We start from the raw sequence: 26273 nt of genomic DNA, 5'->3' as shown, positions 1-26273 counted from the left end.
CTCTGTTGCAATGCCCATTGCACTGCATGTGGGGGGCACATAATCCTGGGAGACACATCTAGCTATCTATATTGTGGAAAGGGGGCTCTCTACTGGAGGGGGGCTACCCATTTATGGAGGGCACATCTAGCTATCTATACTGGGGGCTGCCTAATCCTGGGGGACACTTCTGGCCATCTATACTAGGGGGTAGACTACTTAAGACTGGGGAGCACAGCCGGCCATTAAATCTGAGGGGGGGGGGGGGGGGGGGGAAGATGAGAGAATGCAGGTCCGGTGCTTCTCCAATCAACTCTGCTTACAGCATAGGAGGTGGTGAGCCGATGACAGCCAGGTGCTCACCAAAATTAGCCGGGTGGAGCACCTGGCTAAAAAAGAGCCAGCGGAAAACACTGCACCTTTAGAATCTCAAACCACTGGAGGGCCTGAAACTAGCAGAATCTGGGGATTGAAGAGAGTCAAGACAGCCACATCAGTGGTAAATCAGAGGGTGTTCTAAAAAAGGTCCAGTTAAGATAGTATGTGAGGCCATTCACTAACCTTAGGTAGACACAGGAAAATGGTGGATGGGCAACATCTCAGATGCAAGTAAACATAAAAGAAAGAGGTAGGTAGCTTCCAACTGACCTCTTGTTCTAGAACAAAATTTATATACCCGCCTAATTTTATTTAAACAATTATTGCGCACTGTCAGTAGATCCAATAAACTTAATTTCACTTCTCAAATATCAGTGTTTCTCCTATAGGATATATTTAACTGACATTTATTATAACCACCAATGATTTCTACAGGAAAAATCATGACGATTGACAAGGTTGCCCAAACTTTCGCATCCCACTGTAAGTAGTCTCGTCAGTCAACTAGTATTGCTCTGCATCCTGGTTCATGTGCATACAGAAATTGGAGGTGGGTGGTTTATGGTAACAGAAATCGTGGGCATGTTTGTTTTTGTGTTTTAATTTTGTCTAAGTATATTAAAGGCATTGTTTCTGGCCTGTTCCATTTTAGGCTTCCTGAACAGGGAAGTCCCTTTTCTTCATAGAGCTCTTATGGACTTTGGTTGACCATATTTCAAGGACAACTGAAGTGAGAAGAATATGGAGGCTTTCATATTCATCTCCTTTTAAAAAAAATACCAGTTTCCTGGCAGCCCAGCTGGTCTATTTGGCTGCAATAGTGTCTGAAAACACCAAAAACAAGCATGCAGCTAATCAGGCGTTTCTGACATTGTCAGATTTGACAAGATCTGCTGCATGCTCGTTCAGCATCTATGACTGAAAGCAGAGGCAGAGGATCAGCAGGATAGCCAAGCAAATACCATAGCTTTAAAAGATACCCAAAGTGACATGAGAAACGTGTATATACAGTGCCTAGCACACAAATAACTATGCTATGTTCTTTTCTCTGTCTGAAAGAGTTAAATATCAGGTATGTAAGTGGCTGACAGGAAGTGACTACAGTGTGACCCTCTGATAAGAAATTCCTTTTTATCTCTTTCTTGCTCTCAGAAGCAATTTTCTGCTAGGAAAGTGTTATAGTTGGAATTTCTTATTAATGAGGGTCACACTGTAGTCACTTCCTGTCTGAGTAAGGACTGAGTCAGCCACTTACATACCTGATATTTAACTCTTTCAGACAGGGAAAAAAAAAAAAAAAAAAAAAAGGGAACAAAGAACACAGCATAGTTATTTGTGTGCTAGGCAGTGTACATACACGAGTCTATCTCATGTCACTTCAGGTATCCTTCCTTTAATTTCTCCATAGTTGGGGGTGAGGGTAATAACCCTACAACTAGATTCCCTTTATCTTCGTGTTGTACCACCTTTGGCTATGGTTAGAGAACACATCATGGCAGTAATGAGGACACAAATCAGCCAAGTCCATACTGTATAAAATGGCATTTAATAAGTTATAAAATTACATTTTGTCATCCTGAGGTTTGCATCGTCTCTTAAATGCAAAATGTGCCAATACTACCACTGTGAGAACCGAGACCACGATGACGATTCTGACCCATTTCTTCTCCAGCGGAGCAGAGGGCTCAGGGGAACCTGGAGGACAAAGCAACAGCATGATGAGGAGAGTTGGGGTCTCCAGATGCAGTTAATGCCAAGGAGAAAACATACAGTTAGGACTATCCCTATCGTGAGGTAATGTCAGATCATCTCAAAGTGCCGCATATCCAGTGAGTTCTTTTGACTAAGTGCTGGTTCACACAGGCATCTGCCCAGCTTTCAGTTGCGGTCAGCGGTTTTCTTCCCCATAGGGAGACATTAGCCGCAGCAGTTAAGTACAGTGGCAAGCATACAAATAGCTATGCTGTGTTCCTCTTTTCGTTGTGCCTAGAAGAGTTTTATCAGGTGTACAAGTGACAGTTTCTCTCTAGTCAAGACCTAGTCAGAATATAGTGTAACCCTCACTGATAGGGAATTGCAGCCATGAAGTGCTTTCCTGACAGAGAACAGCATCTAAGTGCAGAGTAGGAGATAAAACACACACTTAAGAGTAGGAGGATAGAGGCTGAGGCAATTGTTTTAGTTTTCTTTTCTCAGGTTTCCTTTAAGGCAGGGGGGGGGGGGGGGGGGTCACACTTCACACAGGGAAACAGTGGTATTGCTGGAAGAATCATAGATAACGTGACAGTCCAGGTCAATCAATAGGTTGGTTCACATTAAGGGCTCTTTTCCAGTGAAATGCCTCTCAGGAGGTGTATCTAAAGGGGTGCTGCACTGCCACGCCTGCCTCCCTGTCATTCAGACCTCAGATCAGATTAATGCAGATATCTGGGGAACATGGCTACTTAACTATGTAAGGCACAATTTGCCTAGTGTAATAAAAATAAATAAAATTTACAGGCAACCACAACACATGTACGGATGGGCACGGGCAGTTGAACTGTGTGCTCAGCAAGCAGTTGTGAAAGGACAACAGGATTTTCACTGCCTATCAACTGCTCGTGTGAAAGGGTCTTTACCTAGATCCACCCCTGCTCTCAAACTCTCACAAGTGCTCAATGCTGCCTGGCAACTGCCCGCTGCTGCCTGGTAACTGCCCAACGCTAGAGCACACAGTTCAACTGCCCATGGAAAAGATGCCTTAGTGCTACCAAAGCAGGCAGGGACCAAAATATAAGCTTACAGAAGCTTACAGCTGATATGCCTGAAAATTTTACTTTAAAATGTGAGTGCGCAGGGGGTAACTGGGAAGTACAAAAAAAAGCATTTTCTGTGGCTTACGCATGAACCCTCCCTCAGGATCACAGACAGGAAAAGGATGAGTTTCAGTGTTAAGGTGTCCATTAATGGTACAATTTTAGTGAACAATGGTTTTGTTCCATCAGATCATTCAGAGAGGGAAAAAAAAAACAAAAAAAAAAACAAACAAAAAAAAAAAAAAACAACAACATTTGAACGTTAGATTACCTTTTCCAGAGAAGTCGGAATCCTGGGCAGTCGGGAAATACAGCGGTATGTGCGAGGACACCAGTATGGTTGTTACATTAGAGGCAGGATCCTGCACTGACCTCTGGCCTGTGATAAGACAATTAAACCTTGCATAAAGTCATTGTACCATACAGGAGTGCAGACCTGCTTTCCAAACTGGGCTATAAGCAAGTCTGAAGTGGGAAAATAAAATTATTATGAAACCCACCTCACCTATGGAGTTCTAGGGCTATAGGGCCTTCCTGCTCCTCACTGTCCCCCCGTTCCAGCACTGGCTCCCCCATTAGTAGTATATTCGACCAATGAGGTTAGGCAGAAAATATTGTAGCCCTCCCCTGGGTCATAGTCGGACTCCAGTGGCTGGCAGCACAGTTATTTGCATGTAAATTCATAGAATGAAAGTCTGGGGCCACACAGGTCTGATTTGCAATGCATTTTTAACTTAGGTTGTAAAGGACACCTGACGTGAGCGTGATATGGAGGCTCTATAAACCTTAGGCCAGGGTCACACTTAGCACAAAGTGGAAAAAGCATGCAATTCTGCTATGGGGAAAACTCATGCAATTCTGCTAAAGGTGGCCAGAAAAGAAAAGATTTTTTTTCGGGAAATCCAATCGAATTGCTGTAAAATCACATCATTTTTTCTGTATTGTGTGTGCAGAGGCGTAGCTAGGGCTTTCAGCGCCTGGGGACAAAGAATATTAATGCGCCCCCTAAGGTGAAGGATGCGGCGCGCGCAGCGCCAAAAACGGGGCGTGGCCATATAATAAATGTGGGCGTGGTTATGGGTGGAGCCAAATGTACAGGAAGTTAGCAGGCTCACGCTCACCCACCCTCCCTCAGTATGTACCTTCCAGCATGTTCCAAGACAAATTCAGCAATCATGAGGCCCCCAACAAATCATGAGGCCCCCCAACAAGACAAATTCAGCAGTCATGAGGCACATAAATAGACAGCATTTCACATATAGGCAGAATGCCCCCTTAATATGGTAGACACCTCTCACCTGGCAGCAGTTCCCCAAAATACACTCAATCCGACAGCAGTGGTTCCCCAAAAATAGGTAGCCAGGGGGTACATGTGCCCAGTATATGTAGTCAGGGGGTATATGTCCCCAGAATATGTAGTCAGGTGTCCCCCAGCATGAAGGGAGCAGCGCAGTGGAGGGAGAGCTGTGAGCAGCGGTGGAGAAGAGGGGCCATCTCCCCCCTCCTCTCACCTTAGGGGGCTCTCCCTGGCTCGCTCACCCCTCCACAACTAATGTCTGGGTGGCTGGCAGCGGCGGGTGGGACTTACCTGCGTCTCGTCGCAGCGCCGGATGGATTTGCCGCTACTCTGGTCTAGTCCAGGCCAGAGCAGCGGCTGCGGCACCCAAACTTCCGGCGCTGGAGCGAGACGGAGGTAAGTCCCGCCCGCCGCTGCCAGCCACCTGGACATTAGTTGTGGAGGGAGAGCGAGGGAGGGAGAGCCCCCTAAGGTGAGGAAAGGAGGGGAGAGATGCCCCCCCCCCCCCCTTCTCCACCGCTGCTCACAGCTCTCCCTCTTCTCTGCTCCCCTCCCCCCCAAAAAAAAACCTGCAGCTCAGCTGGGCGCCCTCGGGGACCTAGCGCCCGGGGGCACCTGTCCTACCCCGACCCCCCCCCCCCCCCCCCCCTAGCTCCGCGTCTGTGTGTGGCCACCATAACTGTGACCCTGACCTTAGCCATAGACCCTGAACAAGCATGCAGATCGGGTGCTCTGACTGGATTAGCTGCATGCTTGTTTTAGGTGTGTGATTCAGGACACTACTGATGCCAGGCAACTGGTATTGTTTAAAAGGATAACATTTGTCAGTCTCCATATTTCTCTCAGTTCGGGGGAACTTTAAAATTGTACCGGAATTTCCCCCTTTCCTTGCATATGAATCACACAAGATTGGCATACAATGCTTTCCAATGGCTCTGCAAAGCCTTCATTGGCTATTCCAGCAATTAAACGCTTCCTATATTTGCAGACCAGTTATTTGCATGTCTCCACAGGTATATTTTGCCCATTCATCTTTAGCAATGAGCTCCAAATCTTTCAGAATGGAGGGTCTTCTTGCCATCACCCTGATCTTTAACTCCCACCACAGATTCTCAAGTGGATTCAAGTCAGGACTCTGGCCAGGCCACGCCAAACCGTTAAAAACGAAACCAGAGATTTCTTTGGCACAAAATAAACCCATTCGATAGATTTTACAAAATACATACTATACCTGGTATTTCGCCACTCTGGTGTGCCGTTTGTGTTTTGTTTTTTAACCAAAAAAAAAAAAAAAAAAAAAAAAAAAAAAAAACCTCCATGCAAAACACCAGTTCATCAGAAAAGCATATTATTTAGTGGGCTGAGTGCAAAAAGAAAATAACCATTTCTAAAAACCTCTTATGACTAACAAATAGATAAAAAAAAAAAAACCACACAAACTGCATGGGAAAGTGTTGTGTGTATGGGCTTTTAGGATACCACCACTTGGGATCCTCGTGACATTTTTCAGTGGAAATGCCTACAGGGCCCGATTCATCACTAATCTACAAATATGGCTCATTCGGCTACTAGAGGGTGCAAAAGTGAAGACAGTTTCTCTTGAACATCTGGGATCTTGTAAGGCCTGGGACCCACTAGCAGTGCTTTTCTGAGACCTTGTTCACATTGCGTTCGGCTAGCATGTCCATCCGTGGTGGCCTCCTCCACCCCCCCCCCCGTGGTTTTTTTCCTCTTTTTTTTTAAGCCTTTCCAGTGATTTTCTGTGCATTCACTTGTTTTTGAAAATCACCCACACTTAAAATTTTACAAAAACACCTGTAATGTGAAAAAGGCCTAAGAGCTTGTGATTTGTGAAGCTCTTGCTAATGTAAAAGGCTATGGGGAGGGGAGGGGGGGGGGGGGCGGGGGTTAAAAAAAAAAAAAAAAAAAAAAAAAAAAAAAAAACACACCAAGTGGGATCACATTCATTGCTTTACATTTGCAATAGCTTTTCGGATCAGCCGGCGGAAATGGGAACCAAGGAAAGACCCCAGCGGTAATCATAACCATGGGAGGGACCCCAGGATGCCGGCAGGAATAGTAACCATGGGGGAGGGGGGGGGGGGGGTAATAGTAACCAAGCAGCAATGCCAGGATTAGTTCAGGCGATGTGCTAGTTTCAAAGTGGATAATATATACATGTGTTTCAGCGCTTCTGTGCTTACGTCTTTTATGCTGCTCAGGAACGCAGGGGTCAGACACATTCGGAAGACACACAGATGCATGGCAGTGAAAGAACATCTGTCGGGACAAAAAAGGAGCATAAAGTAAATACACACGACAGACAAAGCAACAAGTACAAAATGGAGCCAGATGGCGTCCTGTCTGTGTATGGCCAAGAAACCAGTTCAAATGCTGTATTTGTTGCTATGGTTACTGCTCTCTGCATATAGTGTTATATATGCTTATGCTAATAGAATCCTTGCCAGTGACAGTGGTACATTTAGCTTCTCACCACTTTCAAGGGAACCTGAAATGAGGAATATGGAAGCTGCCATCTGCATTCATTTTCAACAATGCCAATTGCCTGAAGCCTTGTATACACATCCAATTTTGATTGGTCAATGAATTGCAAGTGTTACCATTCCATGTAGTATGAAAGCCAACAGATTCTGAATTGTTGAATGCGCAGATTGGTAAACCCTCACCATATAGGTGGTAAAGTTGGCCAATCAAAATTGGATGATTTTACCAGGATTGACTTCAGTGCTGAAGCTCCGCCCACTCTACATCACTGGCCCAGAATAAGAATGCGGATCAGATGCTTTGACTCCACTGGCTGCATTTTTTTTGTTGCAGGTTTGGGACTCAAAAACCAACTAAAGCCAAAGGCTCAGCATGACAGACAGGCAACTGGCATGGTCTATGGCAAGGGTCTGCAACCTTTAACCACTTCACCACTGAGGGGTTTTACCCCCTGAGCACCAGAGCAATTTTCACCTTTCAGCGCTCCTTCCATTCATTCGTCTATAACTTTATTATTACTTATCGCAATGAAATGAACTATATCTGTTTTTTTCGCCACCAATTAGGCTTTCTTTAGGTGGGACATTATGCCAAGAATTATTTTTTTCTAAATGTGTTTTAATGGGAAAATAGGAAAAATGTGGGGAAAAAAATAATTTTTCAGTTTTCGGCCATTATAGTTTTTAAATAATGCATGCTACTGTAATTAAAACCCATGAAACGTATTTGCCCTTTTGTCCCGGTTATAAAACCATTTAAATTATGTCCCTATCACAATGTTTGGCGCCAATATTTTATTTGGAAATAAAGGTGCATTTTTTTCAGTTTTGCGTCCATCCCTAATTACAAGCCCATAGTTTATAAAGTAACAGTGTTATACCCTCTTGACATAAATATTTAAAAAGTTCAGTCCCTAAGGTAACTATTTATGTATTTTTTTTAATTGTAAATTTTTTAATTTTTTTTTAATTACAAAAAAAAAATAAAAAAAAAAAATGGGGAGTGTGGGAGGTAATGAGTTAATTTTATGTGTAAAAGTCATTTATTTGTATGTGAAAAATGTGTAGGGTGTAGTTTACTATTTGGCCACAAGATGGCCACAGTAACTTTTTGTTTTAATGCGACCTCCAAGCTTCCTTCCGGAAGCTTGGAGAAAGAATAAGGAGGCTGGACACGTGAGTTTTTTCTCACAATGATCGCGCTGCCCATAGGAGAGCAGCTGATCATTGCGGGGCTTAGATCAACGAACGGGAATGGATTTTCCCGTTCATTGATCTCTGGGCGAGCGGGCGGCGGCGGTTTTACTAGCGGCGGGCGGCGTGTTTACGAGCGGGAGCGCGGGCAGCGTCGGGAACGCGGAAAGTACGTGTTTCTCCGTCCCTGGTTTTTAAAGGATGGAAAAAGGGGCGGAGAAATACGTACGCGCGGGGGTAAAGTGGTTAAGACATAAAGAGCCACTTGGACCTGTTTCCGAAAAGAGAAAAAAAACTGGGAGCCGCAAAACCATTATAAAACAAATCTAACACTGCATATATTGTTTCTTACCTTAATGCTATATACAGGATCAGATATGACCCCAATATGCACAAATTGTTAGCAGATATGACCCCAATATGCACAATCCTTCAGCAGATATGAAAAGAAAAACCCATTTACTCACCTAGTCAGAAGACCTCCTGTCACAATCTCCTCCTGTCCCGACCTCCTTGTGGCGCGCAACTCTCACGATCCTCTTCCTTCCCGACGTCACGTCCTGCCTGCATTACACTGCAGGGCTACGGGAAAATGGCTGCCCTAAGCCCTGCACTGCACCGGTCCAGCAGCCTCTCTGATGGGCTGCCGTCCAGCGGCAGCACACGTCACACGCGCGACGCAGCCACTGACACACGCTACCTTAGCCGCGGCCTAGGAGCCGCGGCAAAGGTGAAAAAGAGCCGCATGCGGCTCTGGAGCCGCGGGTTGCCTACCCCTGGTCTATGGGAATGAAGATGGCAGCCTCCAGATTTCTCTCATACAAGTCCATCTCCCAACTGACCAGCACAGATTCCTCCCAACTAGTGCAGAAGAACTACAGTATGCCTGGTACTTACTGATCCACTTAAATACATCAGGGAAGGAGGATTTACTGAACAGTTAGAGTAAATGATGAAGCGCCTGTAGGGAGATGGTGACCTCTGGTCGTGCGGTCCTATAGGGGATGCATACCAGGCTGCTTCATCTTCACCCAAGAATGGGCACCTATCAATAAGGAAACATGTTACAATGATAGGCCAATGTCTCATTTATACCAGCACAACTCACCTGCGTGCCACCCGGGAGATGGTCACCAATGTCAAATGTGTTACCAACAAGGGACAGGCCCCTAGGCTCACACAAAAAAAAAAAAAAAAAAAAAAAAAAAAAAAAAAAAAAGTTCGTAAAAAAGCAGCCACACATCAATCGCTCCTACAGATAGATATAGAGATATGTGTCATAAAGCTATTGTCAAGTGCATCACAAGTGCACTTGACAATGGCCCACAGGCCGAAACTGTTTTAGTTATGGCACTTGAATAAATTTGCAATTATTGCTAAAGTTCAGGTAGAGACCCAGTTATTTCTGACTTTGGATCTTAATCAGTACAAGGCATGGGTTCTAGCCAGGCCTAAGCTATATCAAGCCACTAGGAGAGCTTTTCTGAGGGCTTTGTGATTTGGAAAGCTCTTGCTAATGTAGTGCTATGGGCGTGATCCCACCAGAGTGATGTTATTTTCTAAAAATCCCCCACAGCATTGCATTAGCAAGAGTTTTTTCCAAATCACTAGCGCTTAGAAAAGGCTGCTGGTGGGTTTGAGCCCTTAGGCAGTGGTGTCACTGCAATTCATGGAGCCCTCCAGCGAAGCTTTGATGGTGCCCCCAAATGTTCACACACCCTTCCCTTGGTGTCCTTTACGGCCTGGAGGCCCATCTCACAAGGGTCATAAAACAAGTGTGGCCATCATGATCTTCCCACCCATAACAAGTGTAGCCACAAACACCTGATCTGAAGTGAAGTATAGTCCCCTGTATCGTAGGAAGGGAAGGTTGGTAGTTGGGGTCCTGCACAACTCTGGGACCTCCTGCAGGGGCTCCTCCCCCCCCTAGTTACACCCCTGTTCTTAGGTAAGACTATGGAAATAAAAGGTTTAAAGAGTACACAGCTAGTAGCCAAGTTATGGTGAGCTACAAAAAAAAAAAAAAAAAAAAAAAAAAAAAATTTGAGAAAGCCTCCCATGATGCACTGTGCTTACCACAAGAGTGCCTTTCCAGTGTGTTGAGAGCACATACAAAGCTCCACCCTTCCAAAAAGGGGTGCATTCACGACAAGGATTGGCATATTTTCTTAACAAAAAAATAAAATAAACTGAAGTTAGCTTCTGCACTCACCCACTCACCAGTACAGGCCACTGAGGATGCACTCACCCACTCATCAGTACAGGCCACTGAGGATGCACTCACCCACTCATCAGTACAGGCCACTGAGGATGCACTCACCCACGCATCAGTACAGGCCACTGAGGATGCACTCACCCACTCACCAGTACAGGCCACTGAGGATGCACTCACCCACTCATCAGTACAGGCCACTGAGGATGCACTCACCCACTCATCAGTACAGGCCACTGAGGATGCACTCACCCACTCATCAGTACAGGCCACTGAGGATGCACTCACCCACGCATCAGTACAGGCCACTGAGGATGCACTCACCCACTCATCAGTACAGGCCACTGAGGATGCACTCACCCACGCATCAGTACAGGCCACTGAGGTTGCACTCACCCACTCATCAGTACAGGCCACTGAGGATGCACTCACCCACTCATCAGTACAGGCCACTGAGGATGCACTCACCCACGCATCAGTACAGGCCACTGAGGATGCACTCACCCACGCATCAGTACAGGCCACTGAGGATGCACTCACCCCACTCATCAGTACAGGCCACTGAGGATGCACTCACCCCACTCATCAGTACAGGCCACTGAGGATGCACTCACCCCACTCATCAGTACAGGCCACTGAGGATGCACTCACCCACGCATCAGTACAGGCCACTGAGGATGCACTCACCCACGCATCAGTACAGGCCACTGAGGATGCACTCACCCCACTCATCAGTACAGGCCACTGAGGATGCACTCACCCACGCATCAGTACAGGCCACTGAGGATGCACTCACCCACGCATCAGTACAGGCCACTGAGGATGCACTCACCCACGCATCAGTACAGGCCACTGAGGATGCACTCACCCACGCATCAGTACAGGCCACTGAGGATGCACTCACCCACGCATCAGTACAGGCCACTGAGGATGCACTCACCCACGCATCAGTACAGGCCACTGAGGTTGCACTCACCCACGCATCAGTACAGGCCACTGAGGATGCACTCACCCACAGGTATCAGTACAGGCCACTGAGGATACACTCACCCTCTCATCAGTACAGGCCACTGAGGATACACTCACCCTCTCATCAGTACAGGCCACTGAGGTTGATCATCAGAGTCTTCACCCGGAGTAGCCCAGCACTGGTGAAGAATCAATGTCATCTCTGACTCCGGAGGATCCACGATTCTCACCTCAATGGGGATAGTAGAGTTGTGCTGCAGTTTTACCACAGAGTGTTCTCCATCAGCAAAGTATTCCTGGTAGAGGCCATCTAAGAGATAAAAACAACCATGCTCATACCTTCAGCCTAGACAGGGCCCCCTAATAGCACAACAGGTAGGGCCCCATAATAGCACTTGGGACAATGGCATCTGCACAGCCTTCATTGACTGTATGAGACTACGGCTCAACTGGGCATCACCTCATCCCCTTGGCTACCTGTAACTGATGCTTTTATTACCCGCTTCTCATTTCCACATTTATTATTGAACTTTGGGGCTGTAGGCAGATTGAGAGTGATGCCAAGTAGAAAATTGAGCCTTTCTAAAGTCATGTAGTCACTGTGTCCTTGTAAATCAATACAACTGGTTCTGATGGTAAGACCGATGTAACGGTTGAACCTCGTCTCCTGTCCATAATGATCTTCTGGCCTTACAAGTCCGTAACATAGAAACCAGATACCCGAAGATCAGTGCAGCAGTCAAGTTGACATTAATGCCTTTCATGACTCAACACAGAAGTACATTATTTCCCCCCTTCAAACTACGCTTGGGGCAGAAATCAGTCTCGACTGACTGGCTGCCATTCTGATGGCCTCACGATCAGGTATTCTAGTTTTTCAGGACTGAATGTTTATCGGTTACAGGGTGTCGATTTAGAGAACAAACAAAACAAAAACCACAAGATAGAGCAAGAGCAGAACCTGCACACAAGGTACAGAACTGGTGTACGATTGGATCAGCACCATGATCTAGCAATCAAGCAACTATGGTGAAATTTGTTAGCGTTCCTCGGGCTAGGTATACCTAGTCATTGATACTGGCATTTTCAGACAGTTATGGAATAAACAGAGATAGTCACTTCTCATCAGGTTTAACTGGAGATCAGATGACCTACAAAAACTCCCACATCCCTTATCGTTTGTCTTGGTGGCAAGCCTAGCATAAGGGTAAACCACCTCCCCATCCCATAAGACACAATAAGAAAAAGTGTAACAACCTTTAGCAAACCTCATCTGCAGTTCAGGTCGTATTGTGGTACCATCATACAGAGGTGGTGATGTGAGGACACCAGTAGAGGTCTTTGTGGGTATATCATGGTGAAATGTACACTGTACATAAAGCCTGTGGAGAAAGTAAAGCAATGCTGACGTTTCAGAAAATTCCTTTTTTGAATGAGTGCAGTTAGATCGTGAAAGCTGATGTGCATCATAAAGTCTCAAAATGGACTTACCTCAACTGGGAGTCGTACTTTGTTACATTGACATTTGAGTCCCTCGCCTTGATGTCTGCTACAACAACATTCTCATAGATCGCACTTCTGTCCTTTTCCTGCAGGAGAAAGAGAAGTGTCATTCTAGCCAACATGCTTTGTGGGGTAAGCTGGAATGAAGCATCTCACTGCCATCATGAACATGGTAGATAATGGGACATATATAAACAGTACAAGTACTCCCGATTAGGGATGGTTGAAAAATGCCGATTTATGCAGAGTTCCAGAGAAGTTGTAGTTCCCAAGTAAAATTGGGGGGGGGGGAGGGAGGAGGAAGACAAGATTGTTTTCTGTAGAATCTGCTATGTTTTGCGGATGTATGCTATTATGTGTAATCCGCATTTCCAACTAGCAACTGTGGTCCACTTTTGAATTCGCCGATTGGCCTACTAATTCCAAGTCTTAATTGGCCTAAAAATTTTGAGTTTGGGTACTCCGTATTACATGGAATTAAAAACAACAAAACCCTAGCTGAAATTGAGATTCCCAAAATATAAGCCCTACCCCGAAAGTAAGCCTTAGCAGCAGTTACTGTAGGGAAGAAAAGTAAAAAGTATTGCAACTTGGGGTATTACCGTATATGGTACTGTCCTCCTGGTCTCCTGTGATTTCCACTGTCCATCCCCTTTCCCACTGTGTTGACCGATGTCCCCCAGCTCCATGTCCGTGTCCCCAGTAAAGCTTTTGGCAACTTGTAAGCCGATTGTCTTGAGGGTGGGACCATGGCTTTGTCATTGGGCCAATCACTGAACTCGCTGTTACTGAGTACAGTGATTGGCCCAATAATGGATCCATGGTACCGCCTGGGAGACCATTGGCTCCAATACAGTACAAGCTACTAGTACAGTATAATGCGCATGGAGAGTACTGTACATTGCAGAATGGTAAGAGGCGGCCAGCAGCAAGGACAATGCGGTGGAGTGCCAATCGGGAACTGGTCCTGTCAACCCGGTACACAGCAAGGTAATCAGCTCTGACCAGGGGTGACCCGGCAGGTGCCTGATCAGTACATTGTATTAATAGAAGTAGAATGCACACAAAAAAAAAAAAAAAAAAAAAAAAAAAAAAAAAGTTTACCGCATGTGGGATTGTAAACCGAGCCCATTGTCCTATTTTCAGGGAAACACGGTAGGAGTTCACTTACCCTGGAGGTTGTGCCACACATTGAGAGCCTGAACTGGAAGACAACAAGTTCATCAGTCCTCAGGATAGGAGCACAACTTGCACTCTCCCCGTTCTCCAGGTGGATGGAGCTGAGCTGGAGCTGTGTGAGGTGTTTAGAGATCGCAATGGACATCCAGCCCTCCTCCGTACACAAGACCGTCACTGGCGGGGAAAGGGTGTACAAATCACAATATAAAATCATTTAATGCCATGGTAATAATAATCCAGGATCTGGGATAAATCAGGGTACCTTTCTTTCCATAATAACAGGAGGAGGATCCTGTGCCGTTCCAGCAGCATCCTCGTTTCCTGCACATCTCCTCAGAGTCACCACCACAAGCAATCCTCTCTCTGCTGGGAACCTCTAAGCAGTGATCAGGACTGGATCCAGAGAGGCCTGAAACAGACGGTTACTCAGCATTTGTGGCTTGTCATCCTTTACAACTAAGGAGCTGGTAAAAGCCATTTGCCCCTTTTAGAGCCCAGCAGCCGAGACACACCCAACAATAGCCACATCCAGAAATACTAGTGGAAATAGGACCTTAGGGCATTGTGAGAACTGAGAACTACTACCAGTCGTTGAAAAAACATCACATGCAGTGGCGCAAATACAATTCATGGGGTCCCCCAGCAAAACTGATGACCCCCACCAATGTTCACACCCCTTCCCTTGCCTCCTCTTGTTGCCCTTTATGGCCTGGAGGCCCATCTCACAAGGGTCATAAAACAAATGTGGCCATCATGATCTTCATACCCATAACAAGTATAGCCACACACACCTGATGTGAAGTATAGTCCCCTGTATCGGAGGACGGGGAGGTTGGTAGTTGGGGCCCCCCCCCCCACAGCTCTGGGATCCACTACTAGTTATGCCCCTGATCATGTGTATTAAATCTTAGATGACATGTGAATGGGGTGGGGGTGTTAGGAGGGGGAATCACAAGTATCTGCATACCTGACTTCAGCAGTAAATTTATCCCCCTCTCCTCCAGCCCTATCCCCCCCCCCCCTCAGTCAGTCTCTTCACTGGCTGCCAGTTACACCTCTCCTCCTGCTTCTCCAGCCCTATCCCCCCTCAGTCAGTCTCTTCACTGGCTGCCAGATACACCTCTCCTACCACTTCTCCAGCCCTACCCCCCCCCCCCCCCCCCCCCCCATCAGTCCCTTCATTGGCTGCCAGTTACACCTCTCCTCCCGCTTCTCCAGCCCTATCCCTCTCTGTCAGTCCCTTCATAGGACATTCTCACGTGTTCCATTTGGTCATGGTGGACAGCACTTGCTAGACTTCCAGCAGTTCAGATTATGGTCTTCTTACCCGTTGCCTTTCTGATATTTATACAAGTGTGTGCCTCTGAGGAAGCGGCCTTTGGCTGTGAAACACGGGTCAGGCAGTTTTTATTCTGCACAGTGGATCTTTGCTATGATCACTGACATTCTACGACTGCAATCGGAACGTTTTTGTACTACTGAAGAATAAAAGATTTGCTGTTCCTAAAAAAAAAAAAAAAAAACCCTATAGTCGCGAGACTGTTTTGTATATTCAAAGTCCCTTCATTGGCTGCCAGTTAACACAAAGCATACAATTCTTTATCACCATAATTTAAATTGATCTATTTCTTATTTTCAAAAGATTGAAGGAAAACTAATGATGAGGCCCAGTGCGGTTTGATTTCTGTAAAATGACAGTACTAGTTGCCACATGTGCATCTGGCAATCTTACACCTTTAACACCCATCATCGCTAAACCTAACCCTGTTCTCACACGAGCCTCCCTCTACTGATGCCCAACCAACCTCCACCAATGCCTACTGTGGACTGTTGCAGCCTCTTGCAGGATTCCACCATGCACAAACAGGGGTAGTGACCAGTTTTTCCCATACAACCAGTCTGTTGCTCAGGCTTTATTTTGCAAGTTGCTCAAAACAATAAACAAAAAGGAAAATAAACATAGCCGTCTGGCTCCTGCCTACCTCACTCAGCAGTCCTGTCTATACTAGCAACACAAATATATTTGATCACAGTCCATGAAACAAAACAGAGCAACTTACAGTTTAGCAGGTTTGCAATTACTCACAGAGCTCCTTTTCCTTGCAGCTTTCAGGCAGACTGCATACAGGAAGCTCTCCCATTGTCCAGCCTGCTAACTTAAGTACTACACCTGTGTGAGCAGCACACAGATAGGAAAAACCCGGACTGGCTCCAGGTGGTCAGGGAACCCACCCAGCTCTTCCCTGACCGGCTCCAGGACCCTAGACTGGTTTTCTTTTTCCCAATAGGCTTCAGGAAAGAAGAAAACAACAATATTCCTGGAGCCTTTTAACACATGAAGTGCTGGAATCGTGGTGCAACATATACACCATCCAGCACTTTCTCTGATAAACATTGTGACACCCTGTCACATACCTCCCCCCTCTGTTCGAACCCGTGGGTACGGACACTTTCCATAAACATACAATAAGTACGGGAGAGAGCATCAGCATTAGCCTGCAGCTTTCCAGCTCTGTGCTCCACTGAGAAGTTGTAGTCTTGTAGAGACAGGAACCAGCGAGTTACTCTCGCATTCTGACCTTTTGCTTGTGCCATCCAGGTAAGGGGGGAGTGATCAGTCACCAAACGAAACCGACGGCCAAGCAGATAGTATCGTAGAGCCTCCAAGGCCCATTTGATGGCCAAACACTCACGCTCCACAATACTATAGTTTTTCTCAGCCGGAGTTAATTTTCTACTCAAGTATACCACTGGATGCTCCTCTCCATGCACCATCTGTGACAACACAGCGCCTAGGCCCACATTGGACGCATCCGTTTGTACCACAAACTTTTTTTTGAAATCAGGAGCAATCAAGACTGGCCCACTACATAACACTTCCTTGAGTTTACAGAATGCAACCTCAGCATCTTTGTTCCAAGTAATTCCCCCTGAGCTTTTGCCTTTGATTAGGTTCGTAAGTGGGGCAGCTATGGTGGCAAAATCTGGGACAAACCTCTGGTAATATCCTACCATGCCCAGAAATGTCCTGACCTGCTTTTTTGTGCAAGGTTGAGGCCATTCCTTGATTGCGTGTACCTTTTGGACCTGGGGTCTGATGAGGCCTTTTCCAATAATGTACCCTAGGTATCGTGCCTCTTCGAGGCCCAGGGCACATTTCTTTGGATTGGCAGTCAGACCGGCCTGCCGAATGGAGTTGATAACAGCTTGAACTTTGGGAAGATGACTTTCCCAGTCCGAACTGAATATCACAACGTCGTCAAGGTACGCCGATGCAAAATGCTGGTGTGGTCTGAGGACCTCATCCATCAGCCTCTGGAAGGTGGCTGGGGCCCCATGAAGCCCAAATGGCATTCGCACATAATGGAACAAGCCCTGTGGGGAAGAAAATGCTGTCTTCTCTCTAGCAGTTGGAGTAAGTGGAATCTGCCAGTACCCTCTGGTTAGATCCAGGGTGGTAATGTACCTTGCTGGCCCTAATCTTTCTATTAACTCATCCACCCGTGGCATCGGATAAGTGTCAAACTTTGAGACCTCGTTAAGTTTACGAAAATCATTGCAAAACCGCAATGAACCATCAGGTTTTGGTACCAAGACAATAGGGCTACTCCACTCACTATGTGATGGTTCAATAACCCCTAGTTCCAACATTCTCTGAATTTCCCCTGCTACTGCCTGCCTGCGGGCTTCAGGAATACGATATGGCTTCAGGCGAACCCGAGCTTGTGGATCGGTAACAATATCATGCTCAATGACATGAGTGCACCCTGGCAAATCTGAAAATACGTCAGCATTTCTAAGGAGGAATTCTTTTACTTCTTGGGCTTGGGGCCTTGATAAAGCCTCCGAGACCCTCACCTCAGGAACTCCTCCCTGGAGTGAAGGACTGAGACGCTCAGCTGCCATTGAGACTAAAGGGTCCTTCCAGGCCTTGATTAAATTAACATGATAGATCTGTATCTTTTTCCGTTTGTCAGGTTGGTGTACTTTATAATTCACATCCCCCATTTTTTCCACAATTTCATAGGGACCTTGCCACTTTGCTAGAAATTTACTTTCTGCTGTGGGGACCAGAACCAGGACCCGATCACCTGGCTCAAAAACCCTGAGTCTGGCTCCCCGATTATAGATACGACTCTGGGCTTCTTGAGCCTGCCTCATATGTTCCTGAACTATGGGCATTACTGCTGTGATGCGGTCCTGCATCTGTAAAACATGTTCCACAACTGAGCGGTGAGGAGAAGGCTCCTCTTCCCATGATTCTTTTGCAATATCTAAAAGTCCCCAGGGGTGTCGCCCGTACAAAAGCTCAAACGGGGAAAACCCAGTAGATGACTGAGGTACTTCACGAACTGCAAACATCAAGTAAGGGAGTAGGCAATCCCAGTCTCTCCCGTCTGCATCAACCACCCTTTTTAACATACTTTTGAGAGTTTTATTGAATCGCTCTACCAACCCGTCAGTTTGAGGGTGGTAGACTGATGTCCTTAACTGTTGTATACCCAGTAATTTACACAAATCTTTCATTACCCTAGACATAAAGGGCGTTCCTTGATCTGTCAGGATCTCTTTGGGTATACCTGTTCTAGCAAACATGTGAAACAGTTCCCGGGCAATTGTTTTAGCTGATGTGTTCCGTAAGGGAATCGCCTCTGGATATCTTGTGGCGTAGTCTAAAACCACCAGAATGTATTGATGTCCCTTTGCAGACTTCACCAGGGGCCCCACCAGATCCATAGCAATCCGGTGAAAAGGTACCTCAATGATGGGTAGTGGTACCAAGGGGCCCCGGAAATGAGGAGCAGGGGACGTCAACTGACATTCTGGGCAAGACCCACAGTAACGTTTGATTTCTGCAAACACCCCAGGCCAAAAAAACCTTTGGAGCACTCGTTGCTGAGTCTTCTCAGCAGCCAAGTGTCCTCCCATTGGGTTTTTATGAGCCAGGTCAAGTACAATTTTTCTGTGTGAACTAGGAACAACCAGTTGTTCCACCATTTCACCTCTTATATTATCAACACGATAAAGGAGATTATGGTTGACAACAAACTGAGGATACACATTCTCCAATCCTGTACCCTGGGCAACACCATTAATCACAGCCACATTTTCCCAAGCATGAGCTAAGGTTGGATCCCTTAACTGGGATGTGCCAAAGTTATCCTGAGAATACTCCAGTTCTGGCATAGGTGACTCTTCCACAGTCTCCTGGGACGCTTCAGTGTCCCCAACCAACACAGAGAGAGGGAATTGGTCAGGCTCAAGTGGGGCTACCCTTACAGCTGAGACTTCAGAACTTGAGTCCCCAATTTCTGGCAAAGAAGCTGAACATTCATCTCCCAAAGTTAAGGGAGTCTGGGGTGGGAACTCGACCTTCCAGAGTTCCCAAAACAAGGGAAAGTCACGTCCCAGTATAACACTATGCATCAATGATTTAGACACTCCAACCTCATGGGGTGTTACACCAAATTGGGTTTCAATTGGGACCACCGCTGTACCATAACTCTTTGCATCACCATGTATGCACAAAACACCAATACACTGTTTTTTCATCTGGTCTGGTGCTACCAGATCTGAATGTACAAGCGTGACCAGGCTCCCAGAGTCTAGCAATGCCTGGACACTCCTTCCACCCACTTTGACCAGCGCCATGTGGGCCACAGCAGATGTCAGACACGCAGGATGGGCAAAGAAGGATAACCGCCGTGCTGCTTCACACTCCATGGGCTCTGTGACCATAGGACACTTGGCAGCTACATGCCCCCAAGCTTTACACCGCCAGCACTGGATACTGGAGCCTGGTAGAGTATCTTTCGAACACCTGGTATCCATGTTGGTCTTCACCCATGTTTTAGAACCCCCAGGAGAACTTAGGGCTGATGTGCCTCTTCCTGGCCCTGCTGGCAGACGCCGCTTTGCAGGTAAGTTCTCTGGAGCCGACACACCTGCTAAAAACCCTTCTGCCGCTAGGTAGCGTTCTACCATCTCAACCAACTCATCTGCGGACTTTGGATCAGCATGACTAACCCACTTTCTTAACTCATGCGGCAGAGCTGTCAAGAATCGATCCATCGTGACCCTTTCGACAATCTGGGGTGCAGTGAGTATCTCAGGTTGTAACCATTTTCGCACAAGATAAATCAAATCCTGCATCTGTGACCTGGGAGACTTATTAGACAGGTAATTCCAACGGTGCACTCGTTGGGCCCGCACAGCTGGAGTGACCCCCAACCGGCGGAGAATTTCTAGTTTTAATTTCTCATAGTCCTGAGCATCCTCAGCAGTCAAATCAAAATATGCTTTCTGAGAATCACCGGTTAGAAACGGAGCAACCAAGCCTGCCCACTGGGTCTTAGGCCACGCCTCTCGCTCTGCTGTACGCTCAAATGTATTCAGAAATGCTTCCACATCATCATGTGGAGTCATCTTTTGGAGAAAGTGGCTTGCTTTAACCAAGCCACTGTTACCAGTGGCACTGCCAGCTTGTTCCTGGCGCAAGTTCAGCTGCTGCAGAACCTCCGCAAGGGTTTCTCTGTCTTTCCTGGCAGCTTCAACTTGCACATTCCTATCTCTCTCTGCTGCCTCAGCCAGGGCTGTCACCTGAGCACTCAGCAGACGTACAATTTCCTGCTGTGCCTCCTGCTGGGCAGCCTGCTGTGCAGCCAGCGCCTCCTGCTGGGCAGCCTGCTGTGCATTAGTCTCTCGCTGCAGCACATTTGCCTCTTGCTGGGCTGCACTAAGTTGAGCCAAGCGTAACACAAGATCTTCCATCGTTTTTACAAACAGCAGACGTGATGCAATGCAACCAACTTGCTAGATGAAACGCACTTGGTAGGGAATCTTTATGCCCGCATCCGAGCACCAATTGTGGACTGTTGCAGCCTCTTGCAGGATTCCACCATGCACAAACAGGGGTAGTGACCAGTTTTTCCTATACAACCAGTCTGTTGCTCAGGCTTTATTTTGCAAGTTGCTCAAAACAATAAACAAAAAGGAAAATAAACATAGCCGTCTGGCTCCTGCCTACCTCACTCAGCAGTCCTGTCTATACTAGCAACACAAATATATTTGATCACAGTCCATGAAACAAAACAGAGCAACTTACAGTTTAGCAGGTTTGCAATTACTCACAGAGCTCCTTTTCCTTGCAGCTTTCAGGCAGACTGCATACAGGAAGCTCTCCCATTGTCCAGCCTGCTAACTTAAGTACTACACCTGTGTGAGCAGCACACAGATAGGAAAAACCCGGACTGGCTCCAGGTGGTCAGGGAACCCACCCAGCTCTTCCCTGACCGGCTCCAGGACCCTAGACTGGTTTTCTTTTTCCCAATAGGCTTCAGGAAAGAAGAAAACAACAATATTCCTGGAGCCTTTTAACACATGAAGTGCTGGAATCGTGGTGCAACATATACACCATCCAGCACTTTCTCTGATAAACATTGTGACACCCTGTCACACTACTGATGCCCAATTTACACCTAACCCCCCCCCCCCACCAATGCCCAACTTACCCCCCATTCAATGCTAAACCCCAATCCAGACCCCTGCTCCAAACAATATAAATAATGTACGCCGGGGAACTTTTGGCTCCACCACGCATATGTTACTAGCAGTGGCGTAGCAATAGGGGGTGCAGAGGTTGTGACTGCATCGGGGGCCTTGAGCCAGAGGGGCCCCTCCCTCAACTGCTGCAGTATTAGCGCTCTATTGGTAATATTCCCTTCTATAGATGCTTTAAATAGTAGTAGTGATTAACAAACTGTTCCCCATCTCCTTCTTGCACCTCTGACACTGGTTGTCCTTGGCAGGTTTTGGTGCGTCAATTATGTATAGAGGGCTTGCCCCCCTCCCCCCCCCCCCCCAATCTAAAACTAGCACCGGGGCCCATAGCTCCTTAGCTACGCCACTGGTAACAAGTGTCTGCTATTTGTAGCTGCAATCTGTATACTGGGCAGCTCTGGTGCCAAAATTTCTGCTTAAAGCATTGGGCACCTACGGCAGCGCATGAACTTGCCGAGCCAAAATTTCCTGTCGCCTGCCTTGTAGCTACAACACAACCTGGGACTTTTTCCTCGGAATGCCAGTTTTAATCTTTGATGCCCTTTCCAATGACTCTTTACACATCACTTACCTTCCAGCTTAGGGCAGCGCAGCTCTTTCACCTCTGGAGACCGCCTACTCCACGGGCCATATGCCCTTTTAATGAATAATGGCATAATATATGCATCAGCCTAACAAGAGGAAAACACAATGAGTCTTAACATTGCCTGACAGTACAGTAACAAGAAAATGCCACATTTATTTCCTTTTTAACAATACCAGTTCCCTGGCATCAGTAGTGTCTGAATCACATGCCTGAAACAAGCATGCAGCTAATCTACTTCAGACAGAAACATCTGATCAGCCCAACTTAAAGCGGACCTGAACTCAGAACTTCCTCTAAAGAAAAAACATTTGTTTCATATTGTTGATAAAGCCCTGCAGTAAGTCTGCAGTGTATCTACTTCCAGTTGGCATGAATGTGGCGGCGGCAGCCCCAGGACCACTCCACGCTGTTTGGCATGAAGGGCCTTCTATGGGGCTAGCAGGGGAGCGTGCATCTGCATAGTTCCCAACTGTCCCTCTTTTGGAGCCCTGTCCATCTTTCCTCCTCATTTGTCCCTCTTTCAGGACTCATGTACAGATCTATGTAAATATATGTAATCTTCAAAAGAGAAATGTGTTTAATTGACTCTAAACTTTACTCTCATCCTTTAAGTTGATATATTTCTTATTTCCAAATGTTAAGAAAATGAACCAGGATAGAAAGGACCAGTGTGGTTTGAATTATAAAACAAAATATTTTTCTTATGAAATCTTTATCGTATGTGTGACTAGGGGTGTGCCGGGGGCGTGGATAGAGGTGCGGCAGAGGTGTGGCTTAAGTGTCCCTCTTTCTGATCTCAAAAAGTTGGGAGGTATGTATCTCTGCTTGGAAGGTGGATCTTCGCTCTGCCTTCAGTCTCCCAGCTGAGGAGGCTGTTAGATGGCGAAACCGCCGTCTAATTAGGTTGTACAGTGCTGCGATCTAAGGCAGCGCTGTACTGGGGACAGCCATGTGACACGGCTGTCCTCCTGGGACATAAGAGAGCGATCGGCTCTCATAGGCTGGAGTCTATGACAGCAGATCACCGTGATTGGCTGACGGGGAGGGGGGGGTGGGGAGGGATTTAAAAAAAAAAAAAACAAAAAAAACCCACAAAACAAAAATATTTAATAAAAAAAACAAAAACACAAAACAGGGAAGCGATCAGACCCCAACAACAGAAAGCTTTGTTGCTGGGCAGAAAAGGAGGGGGGGGGGGGGGGGGGGGGGGGGGGTGGATCACTTGTGTGCTGAGTTGCGCGGCCCTGCAGCAAGGCCTTAAAGCTGCAGTGGCCAATTAACAGAAAATGGCCTAGTCTTTAGGGGGGTTTAACACTGTGGTCCTCAAGTGGTTAACATCATAAAATGAACCTGTGTTGAGAGACCTACCTGCTGAAACACATAACATCCAGCATAAGCCGCATGCAACACCATAGAGCCGTCGGGTTGTCCTGCCACAGACACACCACATGAACCACTGGAGATCACCTCAGACTCCCCTCGCTGGTCTGCAATCAAACAACAGAAACTGTGGGCAGAATTATAACATGCAGACTGAGGGGTAAACATTGGAGCAGTTATACAAACTGTACAGTAATTAGCCATGAATACAGCAATTATCTGAATTAGTCTGTCCAGGTGTGTTTGCAATAGCTGGAATGCTCATGGGCTTAAAGTGAACCAGAGACGAAGCACCCTCATGTATTTACCATACATCAGTGGGAACATTAGAGAAAGCACCTGCCCTGCTCTCTGTTTCATCCGTCACTGCTCAGCCTGCTTGTTATCAGCCCTGATAAAATCCCAGACTGAGCATCCAGTCTGGCTTTGCTCAGAAATCATTAGGGCTGAGTCTGTCTTCTCTGATGTCTTTTGAAGCCCAAGCCTGCCCCCTTCTGGCTTTGCTATAATGACTCAGCTATAATGATTCCTGAGCAAAGCCAGACAATGCTCAGTCGGTGATTTTATCAGGGCTGGTAACAAACAGGCTGAGCAGTGAAGGATGAAAGAGCAGAGTGGGTATTTTCTCTAATGTTTCCACTGATATATATGGTAAAATGCATGAGGGTGCTTCGTCTCTGGTACACTTTAACTGAAATTTAAAGGGAACCTGAACCAAGTATACGGAGACTGCCATATGCATTTCCTTTGAAATAATACCAGTTGCCTGGCAGCCCTGCTGATGTATTTGGCTGCAGCGTCAATCCTACCAGTAACAAGCATGCAGCTAATCTTGTCAGATCTGACAATGTCAGAAACACCTGATCTGCTGCATGCTTGTTCAGGGTCTATGGCTAAAAGTATTAGAGGCAGAAGATCAGCAGGTTAGCCAGGCAACTGGTACAGCTTAAAAGGAATTAAACAGCGACGAGTGAAAATGCTGATATTCTTTTCGCAGTAATTGTTGCAAAAATCTTAATATTGACTTTCGAGTGAAAATGCCATTAAAAAATTGTGTAATACATTTGTGATTTTTCACACTTAGAGAACCCGAGGTGTGTTTAAAGAATGTTATCTGCATACAGAGGCTGGATCTGCCTATACAGCCCAGCCTCTGTTGCTATCCCAAACCCCACTAAGGTCCCCCTGCACTCTGCAATCCCTACTTAATCACAGCCGTGCTGTGAGGCTGTGTTTACATCTGTAGTGTCAGTCTCAGCTGCTCCCCCGCCTCCTGCATAGCTCCGGTCCCTGCCCCCGTCCCTTCCCTCCAATCAGCAGGGAGGGAAGGGATGCAGGCGGGGACTGGAGTTCTGCAGGAGGCGGAGAGAGCAGCAGACTGACACTATAGAGATAAACACAGCCAGCTCTGACAAGCTGTTTGTCAGCAGTGTGGCTGTGATTTATGAGGGATTGCAGCGTGCAGGGGGACCTTAGGGGGGTTTGGCATAGCAACAGAGGCTGGGCTGTATAGGCAGATCCAACCTCTGTATGCAGATAATATTCTTCAAACCCACCTCGGGTTCTCTTTAAAGAGGATCAGTATTGATTATAAAAAAAAAAAAAAAAAAAAAAAAAAAAAAAAAAAAAAAAAAAAAAAAAAAAAAAAGACGCTGGGGGGTGGTGGAAGCCTCTGGATCCTATCAAGGCTTCCCCGGTCCTCCTCCATACCACAGCGGCAGCAATAGAGCTCTCCGAATGACGGGGATATAAATATTTACCTTCCCAGCTCTAGTGCAGGTGCAGTAGCAGCTCTCGGCTCGGAAATAGCCGATCCCAGGCAGGTCCACTCTACTTCGCATGCAGCACCCGACTGAGATAGTCTATTTCCACTGAGTACATTTGAAATCGGCGCCGGTAGACTTGGGTGCAGGATACAGCCGGTATATGGCTGATCCTACTGCTGCACAAGTCCCGGCCGTGTTAATTACTATTCCCCCTCCAGGCCCCCATGGATAGTGGGGAATGAGATCATGCAGCTTCCAGCTGAATTATTGTATTTTTTTTTAAGCAACTTCGGCTCAGTCTTCTGATGGTGCCGACGTTACCGAGCGCTGTGTGATGTGGCTGTGTATTCAGTGGGCTGCAGCGAGACCGCTGTGGGACAGAGGAAGTCTCAATAGGATCCAGAGGCTTCCCCCTACCGAGGTGAGTACCCCCCATGGGCATTTTTTTTTGTACAGAATCTCTTTAAAAATACAATGGGTACAATGGTTAATTTGCATATATTCGGCAGTGATGCATTATGGGAGACATCTCAAGCTCACTCCAACCTGAATTATCGCAAATTCTTTTCTGTTTTAAGAAAGGAATTTTTTTTTTTTTTCTTTAAACAAACAATTTCACACTTTCCACTGTAAAAACACCCATTTGCCACAAAATTTTCACCATACTCTCAAAATACAATTTGCCCCAATTATTTTCTTGAAAATCAAAAATGACATTTCCAATGCGAAAATGACTGCTGAAAATTTGCAAGCAACACTGGAAATACATATGGCAGGCAGCCTCCATATCCCTCACACGTCATTAGTCCTTTGAAAAGGGTACCAGTAAGTAGGAGGGGGGGCGGGGGAACTCAGCCTAATAGAGGGAGATCTGGATGGTCCAGGCTTCCCACATCCTCCTGCACTGGCCAGCGCTGTGTCCGCTGCAAAACTGTTGAGAAGCCCTTGTCAGCAGCTCATGCATGCACAGC

The 26273-nt window shown here is 46.6% G+C and overlaps 1 protein-coding gene across 1 annotated transcript; it reads right to left on the bottom strand.

The window, feature by feature from the left end:
* Window positions 1–1884: 1884 nt before the first annotated feature.
* On the bottom strand, window positions 1885–20828 carry LOC137547269 (uncharacterized). The gene is made up of 10 exons (XM_068270683.1): window positions 16476–20828; window positions 14273–14419; window positions 14003–14184; window positions 12820–12917; window positions 12586–12710; window positions 11446–11638; window positions 9045–9192; window positions 6654–6729; window positions 3424–3531; window positions 1885–2052 (listed from the first exon to the last, which is right to left on the bottom strand). Exons 1-10 carry the CDS (start codon window positions 20779–20781, stop codon window positions 1919–1921), a joined length of 5517 nt encoding a protein of 1838 aa, XP_068126784.1. The 5' UTR covers window positions 20782–20828; the 3' UTR covers window positions 1885–1918.
* Between the last annotated feature and the right edge of the window lie 5445 nt (window positions 20829–26273).

The sequence above is a fragment of the Hyperolius riggenbachi genome, chromosome 2, assembly GCF_040937935.1.
Source record: "Hyperolius riggenbachi isolate aHypRig1 chromosome 2, aHypRig1.pri, whole genome shotgun sequence".
Taxonomy (NCBI): Eukaryota; Metazoa; Chordata; class Amphibia; order Anura; family Hyperoliidae; genus Hyperolius; species Hyperolius riggenbachi.
Note: the sequence above shows the minus strand (reverse complement) of the source record. Positions and strands in the feature narration are given on the sequence as shown.